We start from the raw sequence: 21,626 nt of genomic DNA on the forward strand, positions 1-21,626 counted from the left end.
ATGATCAAATCTCTAACTAATTTTTATATTAAGAACTGAGACGGTAATTAAGAGAATTTTTTGGGTCTAAATATGAAAAATAACACCTTATTAACTCATGAACATATATTATTTTTCCATATCTGTTTTTTTGCCAACATTAGTTTAATTCCCATTAAATACATAATCATCATACAAATAACTAATATAAATATTAGTATTTCTTAAAAAAATTAAATATCAAATATATTTATTTATTGATCTTAATCATATTTTCTAGTCTGCTCCTCCATTCTTATTCATAAGAAATTTTTCTTAATTTCGATGAAAAACTTTATGAAAGACCCATACATGAGATTTTGGCCAAAAAAACCTATCTATAAGCTAAATTTTTAAATAGAGTTAATGAAATTTAATATATTCTTTTATATTAATAAAAATGTTACTTATAAATAAAATCGAATAAAGTAAATCAAAGTCTCCAAGAAAAAATTACTGAAATTAGAGAACTAATCTTTCCACGACAAATGGCCAAAAGAAGTCCCCCCACGTTACAATGTGCCAAACATTCCTGGGTTGGTTACTAAATAGCAAAGTTACACTTTTAATTATTATTGAGATTTTTTAATAATTCTCCCAGCTAATTACAATCACAGATGCACAAGTTGCGCCACGTGCCGAACTCGAATGATGCTATCTACGAAAATGCCCTCGCATGTTGTCTTGTGCCAACTACCCCCGCGGCCTCTTGAAGAACTTTGTTGGACTGTTGAAACATGAAGCTTACCAAACTTTCATTCGTCCGCACGCGCTCTCATAAAACCTCTATAAAACCCAACCTCTCATTCCCACAAATTTCTCAGGCTTCTTCTTTCCCTCGCGCCGAAGCCACAGAGAGAGAGAGAGAGAAAGGAAAGAGAAGCCAAAGTAGTTTCTTCGTTCGTCATGGCACTCTCAAATGCATCTTCTCTCTCCTCCAAATCATTGTGTGACATTCATCCTCTATCTACTCCCTCACACTCCCACCAACCCTCTCTTTCCTTCGTTCCCACTAAACCCACCCACCAACCCAGATCTCTCCCACGAATCTCAGCCGTCCACGCCGCAGATCCCCCAAAAACTCCGTAGCCGGCAGCAAGAAGCCCGCCGCCGCCGCCGCCACCACTGCCGCGCCCCCGGCGGCTGGTACCGGGAAGTGGACATTGGATGGCTGGAAGTCCAAGAAGGCCTTGCATCTTCCCGAATATCCTGATAAGAATGAGTTGGAGTCGGTACTCAAGACCATCGAATCGTTCCCTCCTATCGTCTTCGCCGGTGAGGCTCGGAGTTTGGAAGAGAGGCTCGCTGAGGCTGCAATGGGCAATGCTTTCCTCCTCCAGGTGGGGATTGTGCTGAGAGCTTCAAGGAATTCAGCGCCAATAACATTAGGGATACTTTCAGAGTTCTTCTGCAGATGGGTGCTGTTCTTATGTTCGGTGGCCAGATGCCCGTTGTTAAGGTTAGATCATTTCTACGAAGCACCAATACTTTAAAAAGCAGGCTAGCACGTCAATTTTTATTTAAACACTGATCATCTTGCTGTACTGTGCTTCCCAATCCTGTGGTTACTGAGTTTCATGTCATTTTCTCGGAATCACTTGCAGTTTCCCTTAATGTTTGGTAATTTTAGGCAGACACTGCATTTCAATGTTTATAGCTTAGGGGTTATGAAATTCCAATATCGGTCACTTTTAAAAGTTTTTGAGTTGGGTAATTTGTTATTTTAGGTGGGAAGAATGGCTGGTCAATTCGCAAAGCCGAGATCAGACCCGTTTGAAGAGAAGGACGGAGTTAAATTGCCAAGCTACAAGGGAGACAACATAAACGGCGATGCCTTTGATGAGAAGTCAAGAATTCCTGACCCTCATAGGATGATAAGGGCTTATTGCCAATCTGCAGCAACACTGAACCTGCTTAGGTCATTTGCCACCGGAGGATATGCAGCAATGCAGAGGGTCACTCAATGGAATCTTGATTTTGCTGAGCACAGCGAGCAGGGAGATAGGTAAGCAATATTGGAAGTTTAAATTTCTGACTTAGTATTTTTGAACGCTGCAAAGCTATTGTCATTTTTTGTTTGAGAGAACGTCAGAATTTGAACTTTTTCCCTTCTGATATATGCGATTTGGATTGTCAAACAGGTATCAGGAACTGGCTCACCGAGTTGATGAGGCCTTAGGTTTCATGGCTGCTGCTGGGCTTACTCTTGAGCACCCAATTATGACTTCAACTGAATTCTGGACATCTCATGAGTGCTTGCTTTTGCCTTATGAGCAATCATTGACCAGGTTGGATTCAACTTCTGGCTTGTATTATGATTGCTCTGCTCACTTGCTTTGGGTTGGGGAGCGTACTCGCCAACTAGATGGTGCACATGTAGAGTTCCTTAGAGGAATTGCTAATCCTCTTGGAATCAAGGTACGTGAACTTCAGGCTTTCTCATTTTCTTAGTTCTAAGTTCTGTTCGCTTTTTCAAAGTAAGTGAATGTATTAGTAAAGAAATTCCTTTCAATTATGTGCTTCTTCTTAGCAACATAAGATTGTTTGTTAATCAAATCTTTACCAAGCCAAGCTCATTTTCTTGCTATACTTACTGGCTAATAGGCCCTTGTATGATGTATCTGCCTGACAGTTTTCATGGCTGATAGAAACACCTGTGATGGATGCAGGTGAGCAACAAAATGGATCCAAATGAGCTAGTCAACCTCGTTGAAATCTTGAATCCCAACAACAAGCCAGGAAGGATCACAATTATTGTCAGAATGGGTGCTGAGAACTTGAGAGTCAAGCTCCCCCATTTGATCAGAGCTGTTCGCAGGGCTGGGCAAATAGTGACATGGGTTTGTGATCCTTGCCATGGCAATACCATAAAGGCACCCTGTGGGCTCAAAACGAGGCCCTTCGATTCAATCTTGGTATAGTACTGTCTCATGTTCTTTCTACTTAGTATCAAATTGATCACACATGCTTTGGCCGGAAAGAAAATTGATCACATATGCTATTTTGACATTTGTGGCTTACTGGCTTTCCACTATTTAGACCATGTGACGGATTGAAATTTCACTGATCCATGAATCCATTTTTGTCAGTATATCATAAACAAGCCCACTTTTGGGTAGGTTTATCAGTCTGGGTGCTCACTGCACAGTGCGTCGCATAGCTTAGGTATCATATACCATTCTAGTGTTTGCTGTCGTGCTAGGTGAAAGTATCTCATCATTGGAAGACAGGTCACTTTCTTTGTTGTCTACTGTATATAAAGTATCTTTTCCCAAGGGGTTCATAGTAGTGTGTCAGTGCGCAAAGGATGTGGCGACCAATGGTTGGTCGAACGGTGTTGAGATTTCATATTCATCATTCTAATTCCAATTCCAAATATTAAGAAAAGTTGATTCCATTCAAATATTTCACTAATATGCTGACTTGCCAAGGAAATTTGCTTTCTTCCTTTTCTTTTTTCCGGAAAAAAAGGAAGCCCAGGGGACACCAGTCTCTAATGAATAAATTTGACTTCCATTTTTATTTGTGGGAGTAATTATCGTAGGCGATGCTCATTGTATAAAACTGTTTTTGCAGGCTGAGGTGCGAGCATTCTTTGATGTCCACGAACAAGAAGGCAGCCACGCTGGAGGCATTCATGTGGAGATGACGGGCCAGAATGTGACAGAGTGCATTGGAGGATCCAGGACTGTGACTTTCGATGATCTGAGCTCACGTTACCACACACACTGTGATCCAAGGCTTAATGCATCTCAGGCTCTTGAGCTCGCTTTCATCGTAGCAGACAGGCTAAGGAAGAGGAGGATGGGAACAAGCCGTCTCCTCTCTACGGGCTTATAGACTCCCCTCCAAACCTCGGCTTTCGATTCTCCCACGTTGCAATCTCCAAAAGTCTATGCTGCCTTGAATCCATGGAGCTGTGTTTTTTTGTGCATAGATTGTGTTGCAGTGCGCCGCCACACGAGCATATATTCCACATATGTAGTGTATGGGTTCTTGCCTATTTGATCTTTTGAAATTATTTGGGATTTGTACCATGTAGACACGTAGTGAGCGACAATGGTTTGCCTATGAATATGCGTCGTTTTACAAAATAAGGTTTAGACTTTTGTCCGTTGTGCTTAAGTTATGAATGTACAAGAGCGAGCATGCACGTCCACGGTGTATTATTCTTCAATATTAGCTTCAATGTTCTTGTTTTCTTTTCGGGCCGTCTTTATTTCTTGATCTTCATTCATTTCTTTTGTTCAATGTGTGGCTGTCACGTTGGTTTCTTGTCAGTTTCGCTTTGCGCGTATCAGTCGCAGCAGTGATTCTGTGAAACTGCAGGAGACTCGAGAATGACGCAATTATTCTTCAACGCTCATATGTAAGACGACTATCCATTATATCGAAGTGCAGATGCGGGTTTAAATTTTTTATTTGTCAGATAAATAAATAAATATATTGTGTCAAATAAAAAAGTGATAAAAAAATGAGTTGGAGGGAAAGAGAGAATAAAATACTACTCAGTACACTTTTTTTGTTTTGTTTATGAACTAGCCAATTATATTATATTATACTCCCTTCGTTCCTTATTATAAGAGACAAATAACCGAATTATGTTGATCAAAAAAGCAGTTAAAATTAGTTAAGAACAATTAATGTGTAAAAAATATAATTTTTTCCCCAAAAATACCCTCATTAATAAGGAGAGAGAGCATGAGAGAGAACAATTAAATTATTAAAAAAAAAGAAGTAGGAGGGAGAGAGAGTGTGAGTTGGAGACAATAAATATGGGTAAAATAAGAAATCAACACAAAAAAGTAGAGACAACTTTTAAGTGTCTCTTATATATAGAAATGCCATAAACATCAAATGTCTTTTATAATAAGAACGGAGGAAGTATAAAATAGTACACAAGGCTGAACATAAACACTAAAGATATGATTCTTTTCGGCTGAAAATATTTTGATAAGTATTCGTGTTATAGCTAAGCATTCTTTAAAAAGTTTTTCTATTTTCAATTTAATCATATAAATCTTATTGCTTGTATATCGTTTGACTTTGTATAGTTTATTTTGCAATGAAAGCTATTCATTTCATTTAAAAAAAAAAGAAGTGATGATAGCCAACCTCCACTGCTGCAAAATATGCTGTAAATATACTTTTTTTCCATCTGTTCCAGAGATCTATTTGATTGGGCAAAATATAAATAGATAATGAGATTAATATTTTATTGTGCTATTATTTGGAGGCAAAAAATCCAATCACTTTGAAGGGGTACTTGCCCACATATATGAAAATGACAAATTATACAACCTTCATAACCATTACTTCATTGCTTATTATTCCTTTGGAAACATAAGTTAGCTTTAATAATATTAATAAAAATCATCAACATAAAGCATACATATTTATATCAAATTAATGACACTAAAATATTGTAAAACTTTGACTCGTCGATTATATTAGATTTTCAGTTGTGATAAGTTCATCCTAATACAAATGAGTGGGTAAAGCAGGAGCGTTGAACACGCTCTCTCCACCAAACCCAAGCATTAGAAGGAAATATTATTTAATACAAATTTGATTTTCAGAAGTCGGAGAGTAGTTACAACTGTCCCACAACGGTGATGCAGTCAAAAATCCACATGTATAATTTATTCAAGTTTCAGAAAAAAAATTCAAACAATTTCTTATTGTACGTTACATTCAAACTATAAAATTATACATCTTAAAAGTTTTTTTAATATCTTTCTGGTCCACAAAAAAAAAGTTTTTTTAGTATCAAAATAAATGTTTGAACTCTACTTACTGTTCACACTATTATTTAAACTATAATTTTTTTCCCGTGCCATACACGAATTAGAATATTTGATTAGATTTTAAATTCTAATAAATTATATTATCTAAAATAGCTCAAGATTATTTCTTATAGGAATATGATTTTTTTTTATTCATTCAAATGGGATTTAAATTAGAGGTGCAAAATTTAGGGTAAACATGTGAAAATTCTAAATTAATTATTTATTTTTCTATTTAAACTCCCAATTGACATACTATTTATAATTATGCTTTTCATTTTATTCAATATATTCAAATTCCAATTAAGATACTATTCAAATTGAAAATTAATTATTAATTTCTTTATTTGAGTCTCCAATTAAAATCTCATTTAATAATGATGCTCCTCATTTAATTTAATATACCCAAATCCCAATCAAAATATTATTCAAATATGAATAATTGAATATATTTGGATCTTATAATATTATATCCGACTCATTTTAAAATGAACAGGATATTATAAGTTTTCAAGAATAAGTTGATGACTTTTACGCAAGGCTTTTTTTTTTTTTTAATGTTATTATAAGTGGATAAAAGTATTATATTTAGAAATAAATTGAAAGTCATATTAACTTTTATATTAAAAAATAGAAATAGTATGTAAAGAAATGTTTAGTTATATCAATCCATCACGTTCTTTTTACAAAATTATTCCTTTTGGTTCTTAATATAATTTTTTTTATAACATTAAGCTCTTAAATGTTACCTTCGGTCTTTAGTATAAAAGCTAGTTTTACTTTTAATATAGTTTTAAATATAATACTCCAATCCACTTTATCTCTCACATCTGTTCATTTTTTCCAAAATAATCCTTGTAGTAGTTACACATGTTAAAAGTTTCATTTAATGATAGTTTTAGTTAATACATATGATTAGCAAATGTATTTTAGGAAAGACAACACATATTTATTACAAATAACTAACTTAACAAACTTTCTTAATCTACTCAAATTAGTCAAATAGCTCTTATATTAAGGACCGAAAGCAGTATATTTTATTTTTATATCCCCCAGCTAACTAAGGATAATTTTAAAATTTTAAAAAATTAAACTAATTCTAAATAAATTCCTTAATTTTTTTTTCAGGAGAAATTCCTTAATCTCCTTAATAACGGGGAAGGAATAATAATACCTACATATTTTTGCATGGCATAAAATCCAACCTGAGTTGTCTGGTTTGACCAATGAATTGGGAAGCCAGTTTATTAACAATTTCAATTAAGAGTCTTGAATGGACATTTTTTTTTTTTTACCTGAAGAGTCTTGAATGGATTGACTGACTGGAATTTTATATTTTTTTATTAAGCCTAAAATAGCATCATTTTGAGTTTAAACAAAATAAAAAAAAAATCATCTGTCAAATTTGTACTTTACTAGCGATATGTTATGTGAGACTATTTGGGGTTTTATCGCACCACTTATGAATTAATATTATTTTATTCAAATATTACTCTTTTAGGATTATATATATAAATATTTTAATTAATTTATATTATCTTTGTTCTTAATATAAGAGCTTAATTTGATTTTTATTTTGATTCTAAATATAAGATTCCAATTTACTTTTCTTTTATATTTATCTATTTTTTTAAGGTAGTCCTTGTGATAATAGTAGTTCTACTCAATATTCTTGATTAGCAATGATATTTTAGAAAAGATGATATATATTTATTATAAATACTTAACTTAATTAATTTTTAAAATCTATTCAAATTTATTAATTAGTTTTTATATTAAGCATACTGCTATTATTTTAATTATCATCATTCTAGTTATGAGTTGACCTCATCGGCCGGCTTTTCAATACCTTCGGAAATGCCTTGCTAAGTATGAGAAAAACTACAGGGTGTTTGGATAAAAATTAAAATTCAAATTTTTTTTACGATATATGAAATAAAAAAATAAAAAAATTTATCTCATTTTCTGAAAAAATATTTTTTAAAAACACTTTTTCTAATATCCAAACACCTCCAATTAGGGGGAAAAAGAGAGGAAACAGCAACCCAGCTGAAATGCCATGCAAAACACAACGTTAATAATGCCACGATTGAAGGGTATCAACGTAGATGGTCTCACAATGTTGACTAAGGGATATGGTTTGATACAATCACCCGTGGGTTCAGCCTACCATTATTGACTGGAAGTTTGTCATCTTTACATCCATGTGATTACCTCATTATCAACGCTTATTTAGTAGATGAATCTACCTCTTATTACCTTACCTCCACTCCTGATAGTATACTTAGTAGAAGATCTAATTAACTAATTGAGAGATTAAAAAATTTAAATGATAATTTAATTATAAAATATATTATATGATCTTTTTAAAATACTTATATGTATCATTAGATTATATATTAATTTTATTTTCTTTAAAATATCCTCATTAATCATGTACATTGAAATTACCATTTGATAAAAACTATTTAACATATACAATTAACATAAAGGTTCTTTAAAAAAAAAAGCTAAATATAAGAAATAAAATAAATTAAAATTTTATATTTAAAATTAAATTAAATTTTCAACGGGCAGCTAAGATTTCATTCAACATTGAATGGCTCCAACCGCTTAAACGACTCGCATTTATTTAGTAGGTGTTTCGATTAGGATATGCATTTGGAAATTTGGAAATATTTAAATTAATAAATAATTATACAAAGACAGTTGTGGATGTGGCGGATGAATGACAGAGACAGCCTACTGCCACAGACCCAACTTCCTTGACCCTGCGTTCTCATCCCCACCATTTTCTCTTTCTATTTTCTTTTTCTTTTTCTTTTTTGACGTGGAAAAGTTAGAAAATTATAATGATTTGAAAGTCAAACCAGACAGGATAGTCAGACAATCAGTCAAAAGTTCTTACAACTCAGTTGTTATAGGCCTGTTTCTGCGCGTTTTATGTAAACATGAGTTTGGATATTAACAAAAATATTTTTTAAAAACATCTATTTTTGTAAATTAAGATTAAATTCTTCATATATTTATTTTATATACTGTAAAATTATTTTCAAAATCATAATTTGATTTCTATTTAGGAAAAATTTTCTATATGTTTATCTCATATTTTATCGATCACAGGTTAAAATAAGTCATTTCGCTATGAGTTAGGTTTTGAATCCAAGTTCAAGCTGATGATCATCGAATTGGGAATTGAAGCAGTTATTTACAGTCTATTTCACCCCTGACCGGACTGGCTAGTTCAAACAGGAAACTGGCCTAGTAATTGGTTTGGTTGAGCATTTAAACTGGAAGTGAACCGACTCGGTGTGACTAAAGCCGGGAAAACGGGCCAACCCGTCGGGCCGGCCCTTTTAGGCCATGAAATTATGAGGGCCTGACTTGATATTTTTCTCTTCAAATAGAAACTAAGCCCTGGAGGGCCGATGGCTTAAAAGGGCCAGCCCTGGAGGGCCGCGGGTCGGCCTGTTTAAGCCCTTTTATAAATTTTTTTGTTTTTAAAATTTTTTTATATAATCCTAATATTATTAATTTTTTACATTGTTAATAATATTTCAAATATTTAGTTATTATTATCATTTTAAAATTAAATTTAGTTTTAGACAATAATTTATCAAATTAAATTTTTTAAAAATGGGTTAATTTGGACTTAATAATGATTGATTTATATTATATGCGTTGATATTGTTAAACTATATATATATATATTTGATAATAGAGTATTTTTATACTTATATAACATGTGATTCTATAATTTGAATTAGAAATTCATGAGTTTCAATAACAATGTTTCTCACATTAAAGTAAAATAATAGCTAGATTACAAAATTTAAAAGTAAAATTCCTATAAAAAAAACTTGATATTTTTGTTATGAAAGAAGAGCATACTTATGAAGAAGAGTAATTAATTATAGTAATGATGAAGTTTCAAAAGATTAATGATAGTATTTATTTATTACATAATTATACTATAGATAAAACTTTTGGATGTTGTTATCTTGTTAATGAATGTTTAAGATGTTCTTGGATGTTGATGGATATTTATATATGATGATATTTTATATTTGTGACTTAATTTTATTCATATTTATGTTTTTTATTAATAATTTCATTGGTTTATTTTTATTTTTTATAAAAAAATATGATAAATATAAAAAATAGCATTTTTTTTCTTAAACGGGCCAAAAGCTTGCGGGCTGGCCTTGAGCCCTGTAGCTTAAGAGTCGGGCCTAGCAAATTAGAGTATTTTTAAAATTTCAGCTCTAGAGGGCCGGCCCTTTTAAGCCCGCAAGCCCTGAAAGGCCGGTCCTAATTCCCACCTCTAGGTGTGACCCAGATCAACCCGGTAATAACCCGGGTAACCCGCCCAGTTTGGTGGGTTAACCTGGTTGCCTTTTTTTTTTTTCTTTTTTTTTAAATAAATAATATTTTTATTATTTTTTTAAAAGATATTGATAACTAGGACTCAGTGATTGAATAACTATAGGGACTAGGGAGGAATATTTTGTTATCATATATCTATTTTTATATTTTGTTGGGATGAATATTTAGTGATTTTAGTAGTATGATATTATAAGAAATTGTAAGTATATGATTATTTTATTAGTGATTCAAGATATTAAATTGATATCTAGTTCTTAGTAAAAATTTAAATTATTTTTTATTGTTTTTTATTTCTCATCAGTTTGATTCCGGTCTAACCCACAGTTTTGACCGGTTCAATTGGCAATCTGGTTTTCAGTACTTTGGTTATTTGAAACCAAACAGGTCTTAGGTAATCCATTTTCATATTGTTGGTCTTTACAATTAGATCAAATTTTAGTTATAACAAATTGCTAGTTTTGATTCCTATAACTTTATAAGGTTTGGCCTGAGTTTAGAATATATATCAAAATTAAAACTTGTTAAAGTATAGGAATTATTTGTTAAATTCAAATTAAATTCTCATAAAACTACAATAAGTAAAAGCAAAATTTAATCTAATTGTAAGTTATACTGTTTCAAATTTTAAATAATAAATTTTTTCAAGAAAAAGAAACTGTGATATTAAATAATATAAGTTTACGAGTTACAAATAGTTAGTGAAGTAAAACTTAAGAAATTTAAAAAACTAATATTGGAATGACCCTAAAGGTAATAATAAAAAATTCAAAAAGCAAAGCTAATATCTCTTGCCAAGTGATATTGAGAGTTGAAGAAGCTTGTAGAGAAATTTTAAAGAAAAAATTGTTCTAACACAGTAAGTCGTTAATATATCTTAACATCTGGTTGTAAAAGTCCTGTGATATGAATCAAGAAAAAAGTAGCACGGCATCATTTGGGAAAAAAAAAAGTTGTCCCTATGATTGCTTTATTTTCCCACAAGAATTCCTTTATGGAGGATCCGTTATGACAAATAATTTCATGGCAAAAGTTCTTCCCCAATCCCTTGTACCTATAAAAGGGAACATTTCATCCATCATTGTGTAAAGCTAGGCTCGAATCAACAATGAATTTTGGTCTATCCATTTTTATTGAAGAAGGAGTTGAGGATGCAGGATCTTGGTGGTTAACAATTTGCTTTGCTTGCATAATTATTGTCAAAGGGCTGCCCCCCCCCCCCCCAAAAAAAAAAAAGATGTAAAGCCTGATTCCTTTTCCTCCAAATAGTGTGCAAAAGACATATCATTTGAGAGACCAAACGCAAAAGACCCATCCTTTTGAAGGTTAAATAGCGTCCTTAAGCCATTCTTTGAAACCAGTGAAAATTAAAAGAAGGAATTCCAATATCAAAACATCCATAACATAGACTTCTTGTTAAAGGACAATTGACCAGAAGATGATTCAGTGTCTCTGCTGTATCACAGCCAAAGACACAAAGTATATGAGGAGAAATGATGTCCGAGGGCATGTCACTTGATGGCAAGGCATTATAAAAAAACTTCAAAATGAAAATAAGGTGCTTGGATGGCAAATGAAACTTCCATAGAGAATTATTGCACTTCTTTTTTTCACAACATACTACTTTTTGTGCTTTTCTTTTGGTTTATATCTTTGATTTAATCCTGAGGAATTTATTCATTAACATGTAATTGGACCATTTAGATTTATTTTCACGTTATTTAATTTATTCATCTTTTATTTTTTTTATTTACATCGTTGTATGCATAAAATATTATATTTATTTAATCATCATTTACCCAGGACCACGAAAATCATTTAGCCAGCTTTTCCAACTTGACGTTCGCACCATCTTTCAAAACATTAGACCAAAAGAAAATTATTTAAAGATCGAGAACTTCTAAATTGTTAATATTAGCTGTTTAATTATTTGAGTCAAAAGTAATACATTAAAATACCCTTTTAATTAAATACACTTTCTATTTCTCATTCTAAAAAGAAAACTATAAGTTGTAAATTAAAAAAAAATTACTATGAACTCATTAGAAGTAACAAAAACTTTGACAACTCAATCTTTTTTTTCCCCTCATAATGAAAAGATCTATATATTTCATAAACATTTTCAGATGAAGTTGAGAAAAGAAAAGAAAATAGTAAAGCGACTTGGGCCGCACTCGCGTGAGATGTGAACTTATTATAAAGGTACACAATGATACATTCAATGGAAACTTGAGTCTGAACTATTTAGAGTCAAATTCTAAGGAGTCAACCTACAACAGTAGCTGAGTCCCAAAAAAAAAAAAAACTTACAACAATAGCACCTAGCCCAGTGATAACCAAGAAGAAAATCTCAAGTCCCACGGCATGCAGATGCAGATGAAGTGAATTAGCATCACTAAGCACTAAAAGGTTCCACAGACCAAATACCAAAAGTAATATAGAAAATATAAAAAGGAAAAATGTTCTGGGAAGCAATTATCATCATATCTCTAGCACATTGCATCCTGTCTTCTAATAATATGGCATGTATCGACTTGGCCTTCTGAACCTGGGAACCTTCCTGCAGTGGACAAAAGAAAGCAAAAAGAAGAGAAAACAAAGATCAACTAACACAACTTGGCACAAGTGCAAATTAGATTTGTGTTAGCAACATACCCGTATCCATAAGGCGAGTAAAAGTAAGGAGGAGGGAAAGGCCTCCTGAAGCGATACCCCATGTAAGGATTAAAACGCCTAGGGCGATACTGTTTCATTCCAGGGACATTGGTCCTTTTTGGCATGACCTGGAAATATGCAAATCCACTTGGTTATTGGCTTATAGCTCAGTTATTTAGTGGAAGGATATTATGGAAAATTCAAGCTATAGTTGAGAATACAAGCCTTCAATTGACGACCATGCAATTCAGATTCATTCAAGACAAGAGCCTCTTGAACAGCTTCAGGTTCAAGGAATTCCACATAAGCAAAACCTTTTGGATGACCAAACTTGTCTGTAAGGATAGTCACCCTATTCACTGTCCCACATGACTGGAAGTGCTGCTGCACTTCTTCTGGTGTGCATGCATAATCAACCTGCAAAATTTGAATTATTTTAGACGACTTGATACCTATAATGATCAAAACAGACATTAGAGTAAGGAACTACAAAGGCGCACAATTCCTGTTCCTCTTAAAACCATTTTATCATACCACTCCTTCGGTTACAACTGTAAATGCAGGTCATGAACAGTTATGTCCGTCCCCCCTATAAGCAGACTATGAAGCTCATAATTACTTGTGCACGAAAGCAGTATTTGTTGAGAATATTGTAAAAGAGATCCAATAAAACACACACACACACACACACACACACTTTTTCCCATCTCAACTTCTCATTTCATTCTCCGTAAGTTAAATCATAGCTCATGCACGGGGAAAAAATACAAAATAGACTTGGATTTTTAACTCAATGGATGTCAAGCCATCAAACTAGTACTCTAAATCATTGCATGGGATATTAGTATTTATTTTCAAGCAACAAATGCTCACATTTTTCATGGTCTTCAGTCATAGCACAGGAATAATTCTATTTACTAACCAGACATCCCAAACCCACTAGACAAATATATTCCGAATACATGACAAAACCCAGCATGCAGCCCCCCCTTTCAATCTTCAGAGAAACCATTGTATGCCTTATACTGATCTTTTCCAAAAGAAAATTTACAGCAGCACTAAATTCTACAAGCCTATGAACTACCATAACTGTAAAGGAAGCTGTGGTTCAAACATAAACAACATGAATATTTAAAAAACAAATGCTTCATCGGTATTTTTTTAAACAAGAAAAGAATAACTGCAAGCTTGAATATGAAGTATTGACAATTGAAGTTCTTGTAGAAACGGTCCAATGGCAGTTTTTTAAGACTCAAGAATGAAGTGTTAGAGAAGGAAGAGGGAAAGAAAGCAAACCAAAGCATAATAAGAACTCAATGCTGGGCACAATAACACGAAATGAGGGACAAACTGCCTCATTTGAAAAATATCAGATAATCTTATCCACAGAGGTGAAATGACTGCGATGTAGGCCACAGGGAAGCAGCAACTGCATACCCTTGGCAAGTCAACTAAATGGCACACAACAAAGGTACCATAGACCTTTGCAGTCAGCAGCAGAGCTCTATGACTAGAGATTGCATCCCAGCAGTTGCAGAATGCTCTTCCGATGAACCATAACATAAGCCATCTCCTTTGACGCATCTTTAGCACATTCACCTCCAGCAATTCCAGTTTCAGCCGCCACTTGAGATGCTTTCATAGGTTTACTGACACGAGTCTACTTTTAATAGTACTACTCGCTTCAGTAGAAACACATTATGCAGTACCCCACTATTTTCACATTACTTTCTTGTTTTCTTTTCTTTTTCTTTGTCTTCTTTTTTTCCTCAACTCCATTGCATTTTTCCTTTTCTGCATTTTTTCCCTTCAGTAAATTGTCTTCTCATTTCTTTTCCCTTTTCTTTTCAAGATCTCTCAATCTTTTATAGCTCATTCTCTTCTGATATTTTTATCTCCTCTTAATATATCTTATTTAGTTCCAAAAGCACATCTAAATTTTCTTTTCTCTCCAGCACAAGCCTAAGGGAACATCACATATAAATTTGGCCCATTTACAAAATACAATGAATAGCATCCCAGTGCTAAACTATAGAAGTTGAGTGGTAAGAATGACCCTGCGATCATAGTGAGACATAAAGTCAAGCACTATCCCCAGAGATGAACAGTATTCACTCCAAAAGAAATGAACATATAACCTTTTATATAATAAAATAAAAAAAAATGCAAACTCAACCCATACAATTTTTGCTCGAGATTAATCTATTCAAAGATTATTGACATCAAATGAGCAGGTAGCCTCATTATTCAAAGCCTATCTTAATGATAATTGAGTGCAAAAAAGCTAAAATATCAGAATCACTAAATACCATTTAAAAAGTGATCAACTTAGATGACCTCCACCCAAAACAAGATGAGGGATAAAAATAAAAAGGCATTTGTAGATCCTAGTAGCTACCCGGCATAACAAATGCAGCATGTAAATCTGAGAAATCTAGCTCATTATTAGGGCATCTAAATGTTTGTAATGCAGCTCTGCCACCAATTGAAGAGGTAGGTATCTTGCGGATTTAAATCCTAACCTGAAGCTACCTAACAATATGTTTAGCATAAAAAAAATCGATCTCTACAGTGGTAGAAAATAATGTTACCTCAAGTAGTAGGAGAATTTCAATCATAATATAAACTAGGTTATCATAATGCCAACTATGAAAACTTCATGTTCAGGAATTTTGCTCTTGATTAGAGGCTTCAGCAAGATTGCAAGTCTAATCATGCATGTTAAATGTCATGATATATGGATAGAACAAAAAAGTTTGCCCAAGCTCATGAGACAAATTGCCACAGCTTTTTATTGTTTTATATCATGGGAGTGAGAGGGGAAGCCTAGTTCAAACTAGAAAACCTCAATGAAGCAAGGCAGGGTCATTCATACATTGCCAACAAAAACAGATCGAGTATCTGCCTCCTCCTTGCTTGCGTGAGAAGCAGCTGCACTCGCAGGATCTACATCAAAGATTGAAGAAGTAAAAAAAGTGAAGATTAATATATGGTACCAGCAATACGATGGTTTACTCTTAACAAAAGCCAGAATATTTGGTGTAACAATTTGGAGAATAACAAAATTTGCTTCTGAGAAGTGAAAGGGAAGCGCCTGTGAAAAAAATACTTATAAACATTATTTCAGAAAATATAACCGCTGCTTGAGAACAAAGGCGCACAGACAAAACTGTATAAGCAATGCATAGCTCAATATCATCACAATCACTAATTCAGAAAACATAATTCAAAGCAAAATTGAAAAAGCTCATTATATTAAGAAGACAAAGCCATCACAGTGAAAAAGCGTATACAACGAATTAGAGAAGATCAACGTCCGTAAAATCATAATACTGCCCGAAACATATTATTTTGCATTCGAACTAACTTATTTTGTCCCAGTCAAAATTGTTACAGCCACCTCAACTAAAAATCCAGCATAATGAGGTTTTAAAGTCTTAACGTCGAAGGGGAGGGGATCAAAACTTATGCTTTAAATATCTTAATTAAGCAGAAGAGGAAAAAAAAAAAATCAATGATCGGAGAGATACAAGAAAAGAGGAAGACCTTGAACCGCGCCCATCTCCTTCTCGACCTTGGCTTGCATTTCACGGAGAGCAGCGGCTTCCTCTTCCATTTCCTTCAATCTTTTCTTCATCTCGTCCAGCTCCTGCAGCAAATAACGAGACGAAATTTTAAATACAATCAAAATCCGATCAGGACATTCAAGTTCTCACTTTGTTCATTCTCTGCCAACATTAAATTATCCAGTGAACGTTGTAGGTATTCCATAATTGCGAAGTTACTACACAAGGACTGGATCAGCTAACAAGGAACAAATTGACAGAGATGGAACAAGACCTTGACGGCGTCGTCGTCAGCAGCAGACATATCGACATCGGCATGGTGCGAATCCATATCTCCTTCCATCTCGCCCATATCTGGGATGTCGCCTCCGTACACCTCATGTTCTTCCTCCTCCATTGCTGTTCAATTATCTCTATGCAAGATGATCCAATTCACGATCAGGGCAGGAGACAATATCAGCCCCGACCAAGATAAAGAGGAGAGAATGCCTGCAATGCGGCACTGGGAAACCCTTTCCTACATTGATTTGCAATAATAGATAGATTGCGTCTTGGGCCTTCAAGCCCCAACAACAATTGAGGCTTAAAGCCCAAACAAGACATTGTTATTTGAATAGTACTTAATATAATTACTAATAGCAATATGACTTAGGGGGTGTTTGGATTATAAAAAAATCATTTTTCAAAATGCATCTTTCTTAATACCTCATCTTCCTCTTCTACTTGACTATGGAGGGGGTATCCATAGGGGTAATTTAGAGAACATTGATAAATATGAGAAATGTGTTTATGGACCAAAACCAACTAGAATTGGGTCCTATATTAAGCTAGACATATGAGTTAATACTATTAACATTGATGTTAATATATATAATATAAATAATAAATTGCATTATTTAAAAGTAGAAATGATACATGTCAAATTACATTATCAACATGCTTGGGGGTTTTTTTACCCTTTCGCACTCCCTTGATGGTTGATAGTTTTAGGACTAGGCCATTCAACAAAAGGTAACCCAAAGAAGAAACACTGTTTTTTCAAAACTTCAAAGTCCAGACTGAATGAATGGTAGAATTTAACGGGAAATTAGAAAAAAAGAAGATAAAAAATGCGAATATAAATAGAAAAATCGCTTTGTTCTGTGAGCATAAACATCGAACGGCGTCCAAATCAATGTTTTTGGCACATATATCCACAAAATGTCTACTCCGTGTTCGTATTAAAAAATTGGTTGAATAGTCCTTTTGGGATTAATAGAAATTATTTTTCTTTTAAAATAGACACAGTATTTGAGGATGTGTTGTTGTAATTTTAAAAATAGTTTTACATTATACAAAATAAGTACTACATATAATTCTAATTATAAGATTTTATTTGTAAATTATAAATAATATTTTACCATTAAAGTAGAATGTAATACATTAGAGAAATATTGTCATTAAAATATTTTTTAAAAAAATTTACTTCGGATTCTTGAGGCTCTGAACTCTTTGAAGTCTCAAAAACAACTTCTTTACTATGATGTTGACAGAATCAGAAACGGCGGTCTTCATAAACCAATGGGACGACTCACCCGAGACATACGCGCACGCCTCTTTTTTCCACATAGGCCCTCCCAACGTGTCAATAATTCAGTCCTCTCTTATTTTTATTAAAATATTCATTATACAAAAAAAATTTAAAAATTGATGAAAATGTATGACTCAACGTATCTCTGCTTTCAAACAGAGATCATTCATTGGCCGAAAAAACAGAATATATTAATAATTAATAGTTTAATATGTTAGATAAAAAGGACCGGGAAAAGCGAGAGGTTACTTATTACCAAAGCACCTTTCCCAATCTCTCTCTCCCTCGTTACTTGTTTAATATATTGGTTTTGATATTTGAAGCGGAAACAAGAAGTTGAATAGCAGAGGCAAAGATCCATCGTTGTTTTATTATTCACCGATCTCACTGTGAAGAGAGAGGAAGAAGGGAAGAAGAGAGAGAGAGAGAGAGAAGTTGGTGGAAATGGCGAGCGCTGGAGGTGGAGGATATGGAGATGCTAACCAGAAGATAGACTACGTGTTCAAGGTGGTTCTGATAGGAGATTCGGCGGTTGGGAAGTCACAGTTGCTAGCTCGTTTTGCTAGAAATGACTTCAGCCTGGACTCCAAGGCCACAATTGGCGTCGAATTCCAGACTCGGACTTTGGTGATCGACCACAAGAGCGTCAAGGCTCAGATCTGGGATACAGCTGGCCAAGAACGGTGCTCTTTATCTCTCTACTTTCACCATATTTCACTTTCTTTTGTGTTCATTGAGCTGATTTGCCTTTGTTTATTCTATTTGTCTTCCCGCGATCGATGTGATTTTAGCTATACTTTTTCGATAACCAAGTTTGAAACCGTCTTTTTGGTTGTCTTCGCGTATTCTTAAGGATCTTTCTGTTCAGGATTTTACCACGTTGTGTTTTTGAATCAGAGTTCACTTCATGCTAGCATAAACTTCCAGTGTCCGTTTAGAAATGCTCTTGTGTAGCGAATTGATTATTTGGTTTAATTTGTTGAAGTGATCTGCTTATCATCGTATACAGAACCTGAAATCAATATTATAATTCAATTCGATTTGTAAAGTGTTTATACTTTCTTATCATGGTCGGATCACATGTATTTGTTGATCATAACTACTAGCTATGGGCAATAAGTATGTGGATCGAGTAATGAATCGTCAAACTGAAGTTCAACATCATATGTGTGGGACATGGAGGGAGGTGATCTTGCTGATTGTGACAATCTTTCCTTCATGTTTGTATTGGGCTTAGGCTTTGTTGAAGATTATTTATTTGAAATTGTGATATAGGATGGTATAAGAACTTTTCCGTTATATCTTAACCCTTTGCCTATCTAAAACCTTTTAAACAAGGTGACATGTATTCACATAGTCCAAATTGACTGGTTTGTGGACTGAAATTGAGATAAGATTGTCATGTTTACGTCATTAGAACTATATATTTTTCATTTACTTGATTGACGACAATGTGTTTAGGTATTAGGTATCCTCTTTTACAACTTCTATATTGCTAAATATCTGTTCAAAGCAGTTGACAGTTATAATGGTGAGCCTTATCAATCTATTAACTTGTGTGTAGAACTCTTTTATCAAGGAATCTCGTTGAAGTTGAATATGAACCACTGTGCTCTTTCATGCTATCATCAATTTCACCGCCAATACAGATCACATGCTATGGAGTTTGTAATTTTCAAGTTCTGATGCACTTCCTTTCTGCATTATACACTCATTATCCTCTCGATTCCCAAGCCATATGTCAGCAGCGACTGTGTCTGTTTTTTGGACTGTTTTATATTTGTTTTGGGGGAAGAGGTTGCAAAATCATGAAGGGAATCCTGATTCTTTAAAATGTTAAGAGACAGATTAAATCCCATTATGTTTTTATAAACACATTAAATTCCAATATGTTTTTATAACTAACTACATTTAGCCATTTTCCAGTGTGTCGAGCGTTTAGGGTAATTGACTTCTCAATATCAAATTAGGTAGAAACCTCAGTTTAGAACTCACACCTTTAGATTCTATACAAACATAGTTCTCATTTGACGGCTTATCCATGGAAGAAGGCGGATAGGTAATTTTTGTAATAGGAGTACGCATTGAAGAGGCCGAGGGCTTGGGATACGAAAATATAAATTACTAAATATTATAGGCCTTAACTCGAAGAATTTAGCGTCAGTACTTCATTGTATTTGAGAATTATGCCATGTTCCCTGAGGCCCTTTTTTTTTTTTCCCCTTTTCGATATGTTTGACTTAACGCATGCCATATGATATGAATGTTGTGTTTTCATTCTGGTCAGATAGATGACTGTTGTCCTCATCTGCCATGATCATATTTAATTTTCTTATTTATCATGTTTTGTATTCCTGGATGAATTTGGAATTGATATCTATGTACATATATGCATTAGTAATTATACATTTTTGACATGAACTCACTAGCAGGTGCATAAATGCTGAGTTACTGATTTTCTAGATGTATATCTATGTTTTATTGTTCAGATACAGAGCAGTTACAAGTGCCTACTATAGGGGTGCTGTGGGGGCCATGATAGTTTATGACATCAGCAAACGACAGACTTTTGATCACATACCTCGGTGGCTTGAAGAACTACGTAACCATGCTGACAAGAACATTGTCATCATTCTAATTGGAAACAAAAGTGATCTTGAGAACCAACGTGCAGTGCCCACGGAGGATGCAAAAGAATTTGCTGAAAAAGAGGGACTGTTTTTCTTAGAGACCTCGGCACTGGAAGCAACTAATGTTGAAACAGCCTTCATGACTGTTTTGACGGAAATTTTCAACATTGTCAACAAGAAAAACCTAGCTGCCAGTGAAAATCAAAACGGCAACGCTGCGCCTCCTTCTGGCAAGAAAATTATAATTCCAGGTCCTGCTCAAGAAATACCCACTAAGAGGAATATGTGTTGTCAGTCATCTTGAGTTTCTTTATAATTGTTTTCAATTTACCCCATTCATTATACGATATTCCTATTCTCAATTTTTTAAGGTTTGGTGCTTTTCCTTTGCACATTTGCATCACTTTTTCAAGTTTATTTTGCTTGAGCTGATGAGGGAAGAACTAGAGATGAAGGTGATTTATGGCGTTACGCTTTTAGGGGGTCAATTATTAGGCGGAATTGTTGACTGTATTGTAAATTAGACTATAATGGTGTTGCAAGTGCATATGACATGTGGGCATGGCTTTGATAGCTGCTGAGGTCATTTCAATTTCTGATCAATGGCATTTCGCCAGTGTCACGGTAGAATTAGAGTAATCTATTTACTAGTTTCGATCCTTAATATAAGAGTTAGTTGATTGATTTGAGTAGATTAAAAAAAATAATTAAATTAGTTATTTGTAATAAATAGGTGGTGTTTTTTTTAAAAATATCATTGTTAGTGAAATGTATTGGTCAGAACTACCATTATTACAACGACTATCTAAAAAAGAGAGATAAAAGTGAATTAGAATTTTATATTTAAGACTAAATAAAAATCAAATAAGTTCTTGTATAAGAAATCAGAAGTATTGAGTGAAGAGTAAGATATTAGTGTTTTAAGATTAGAAACAAGGTCAAATATATAACATCTTCCTTGTAGAAGAACTTTCATATTGTTAAATTTCGAGTAATTTAACAACGTTACAATAAGCAT

General features: G+C 33.7%; 3 protein-coding genes across 7 annotated transcripts; 2 read left to right on the plus strand and 1 right to left on the minus strand.

The window, feature by feature from the left end:
- The first annotated feature begins 819 nt into the window (after positions 1-819).
- Positions 820-4,224, plus strand: LOC114761856 (phospho-2-dehydro-3-deoxyheptonate aldolase 2, chloroplastic-like). The gene is given in 7 exon segments (XM_028951308.1): positions 820-1,101; positions 1,104-1,353; positions 1,356-1,477; positions 1,746-2,023; positions 2,160-2,436; positions 2,688-2,933; positions 3,595-4,224. Coding segments are annotated over 7 exon segments (1,614 nt in total). The 5' UTR covers positions 820-924; the 3' UTR covers positions 3,859-4,224.
- Positions 4,225-12,338: 8,114 nt separating this feature from the next.
- Positions 12,339-16,892, minus strand: LOC114761859 (polyadenylate-binding protein 2). Of its 5 annotated transcripts, XM_028951310.1 has the most exons (6): positions 16,683-16,892; positions 16,389-16,491; positions 15,718-15,788; positions 13,068-13,259; positions 12,843-12,970; positions 12,339-12,747 (listed from the first exon to the last, which is right to left on the minus strand). In XM_028951310.1, the coding sequence occupies exons 1-6, from the start codon at positions 16,803-16,805 to the stop codon at positions 12,699-12,701; spliced, it is 666 nt and encodes a 221-aa protein (XP_028807143.1). In that variant the 5' UTR covers positions 16,806-16,892; the 3' UTR covers positions 12,339-12,698. The 5 variants fall into 5 exon arrangements, with proteins under 5 accessions (XP_028807143.1, XP_028807147.1, XP_028807146.1 ...); XM_028951314.1 differs by lacking the exons at positions 15,718-15,788; positions 16,389-16,491; positions 16,683-16,892 and adding an exon at positions 14,325-14,864; XM_028951313.1 differs by lacking the exons at positions 15,718-15,788; positions 16,389-16,491; positions 16,683-16,892 and adding an exon at positions 14,280-14,864.
- Positions 16,893-18,273: 1,381 nt separating this feature from the next.
- On the plus strand, positions 18,274-21,202 carry LOC114761858 (ras-related protein Rab11A). The gene is made up of 2 exons (XM_028951309.1): positions 18,274-18,661; positions 20,468-21,202. Exons 1-2 carry the CDS (start codon positions 18,423-18,425, stop codon positions 20,910-20,912), a joined length of 684 nt encoding a protein of 227 aa, XP_028807142.1. The 5' UTR covers positions 18,274-18,422; the 3' UTR covers positions 20,913-21,202.
- Positions 21,203-21,626: the final 424 nt, after the last annotated feature.

Source organism: Neltuma alba, unplaced genomic scaffold (assembly GCF_004799145.2).
Source record: "Neltuma alba isolate B1F8T4 unplaced genomic scaffold, ASM479914v2 tig00011140_pilon, whole genome shotgun sequence".
NCBI classification, from domain to species: domain Eukaryota; kingdom Viridiplantae; phylum Streptophyta; class Magnoliopsida; order Fabales; family Fabaceae; genus Neltuma; species Neltuma alba.

Bases quoted from the DNA above. Each gene is read 5' to 3' on its own strand.
- LOC114761859 (XM_028951310.1), bottom strand. From the start codon at position 16,805: ATGGAGGAGGAAGAACATGAGGTGTACGGAGGCGACATCCCAGATATG. The intron at 13,260-15,717 runs GTATGAATGACC...CAAATTTTGCAG, and splicing joins GATCTGTTTTTGTTGGCAAT to GTTGATTATGCATGCACACC. The intron at 12,748-12,842 runs GTATGTTGCTAA...TGTCCACTGCAG, and splicing joins TACTCGCCTTATGGATACGG to GAAGGTTCCCAGGTTCAGAA.
- LOC114761858 (XM_028951309.1), top strand. From the start codon at position 18,423: ATGGCGAGCGCTGGAGGTGGAGGATATGGAGATGCTAACCAGAAGATA. The intron at 18,662-20,467 runs GTGCTCTTTATC...TTTATTGTTCAG, and splicing joins GATACAGCTGGCCAAGAACG to ATACAGAGCAGTTACAAGTG.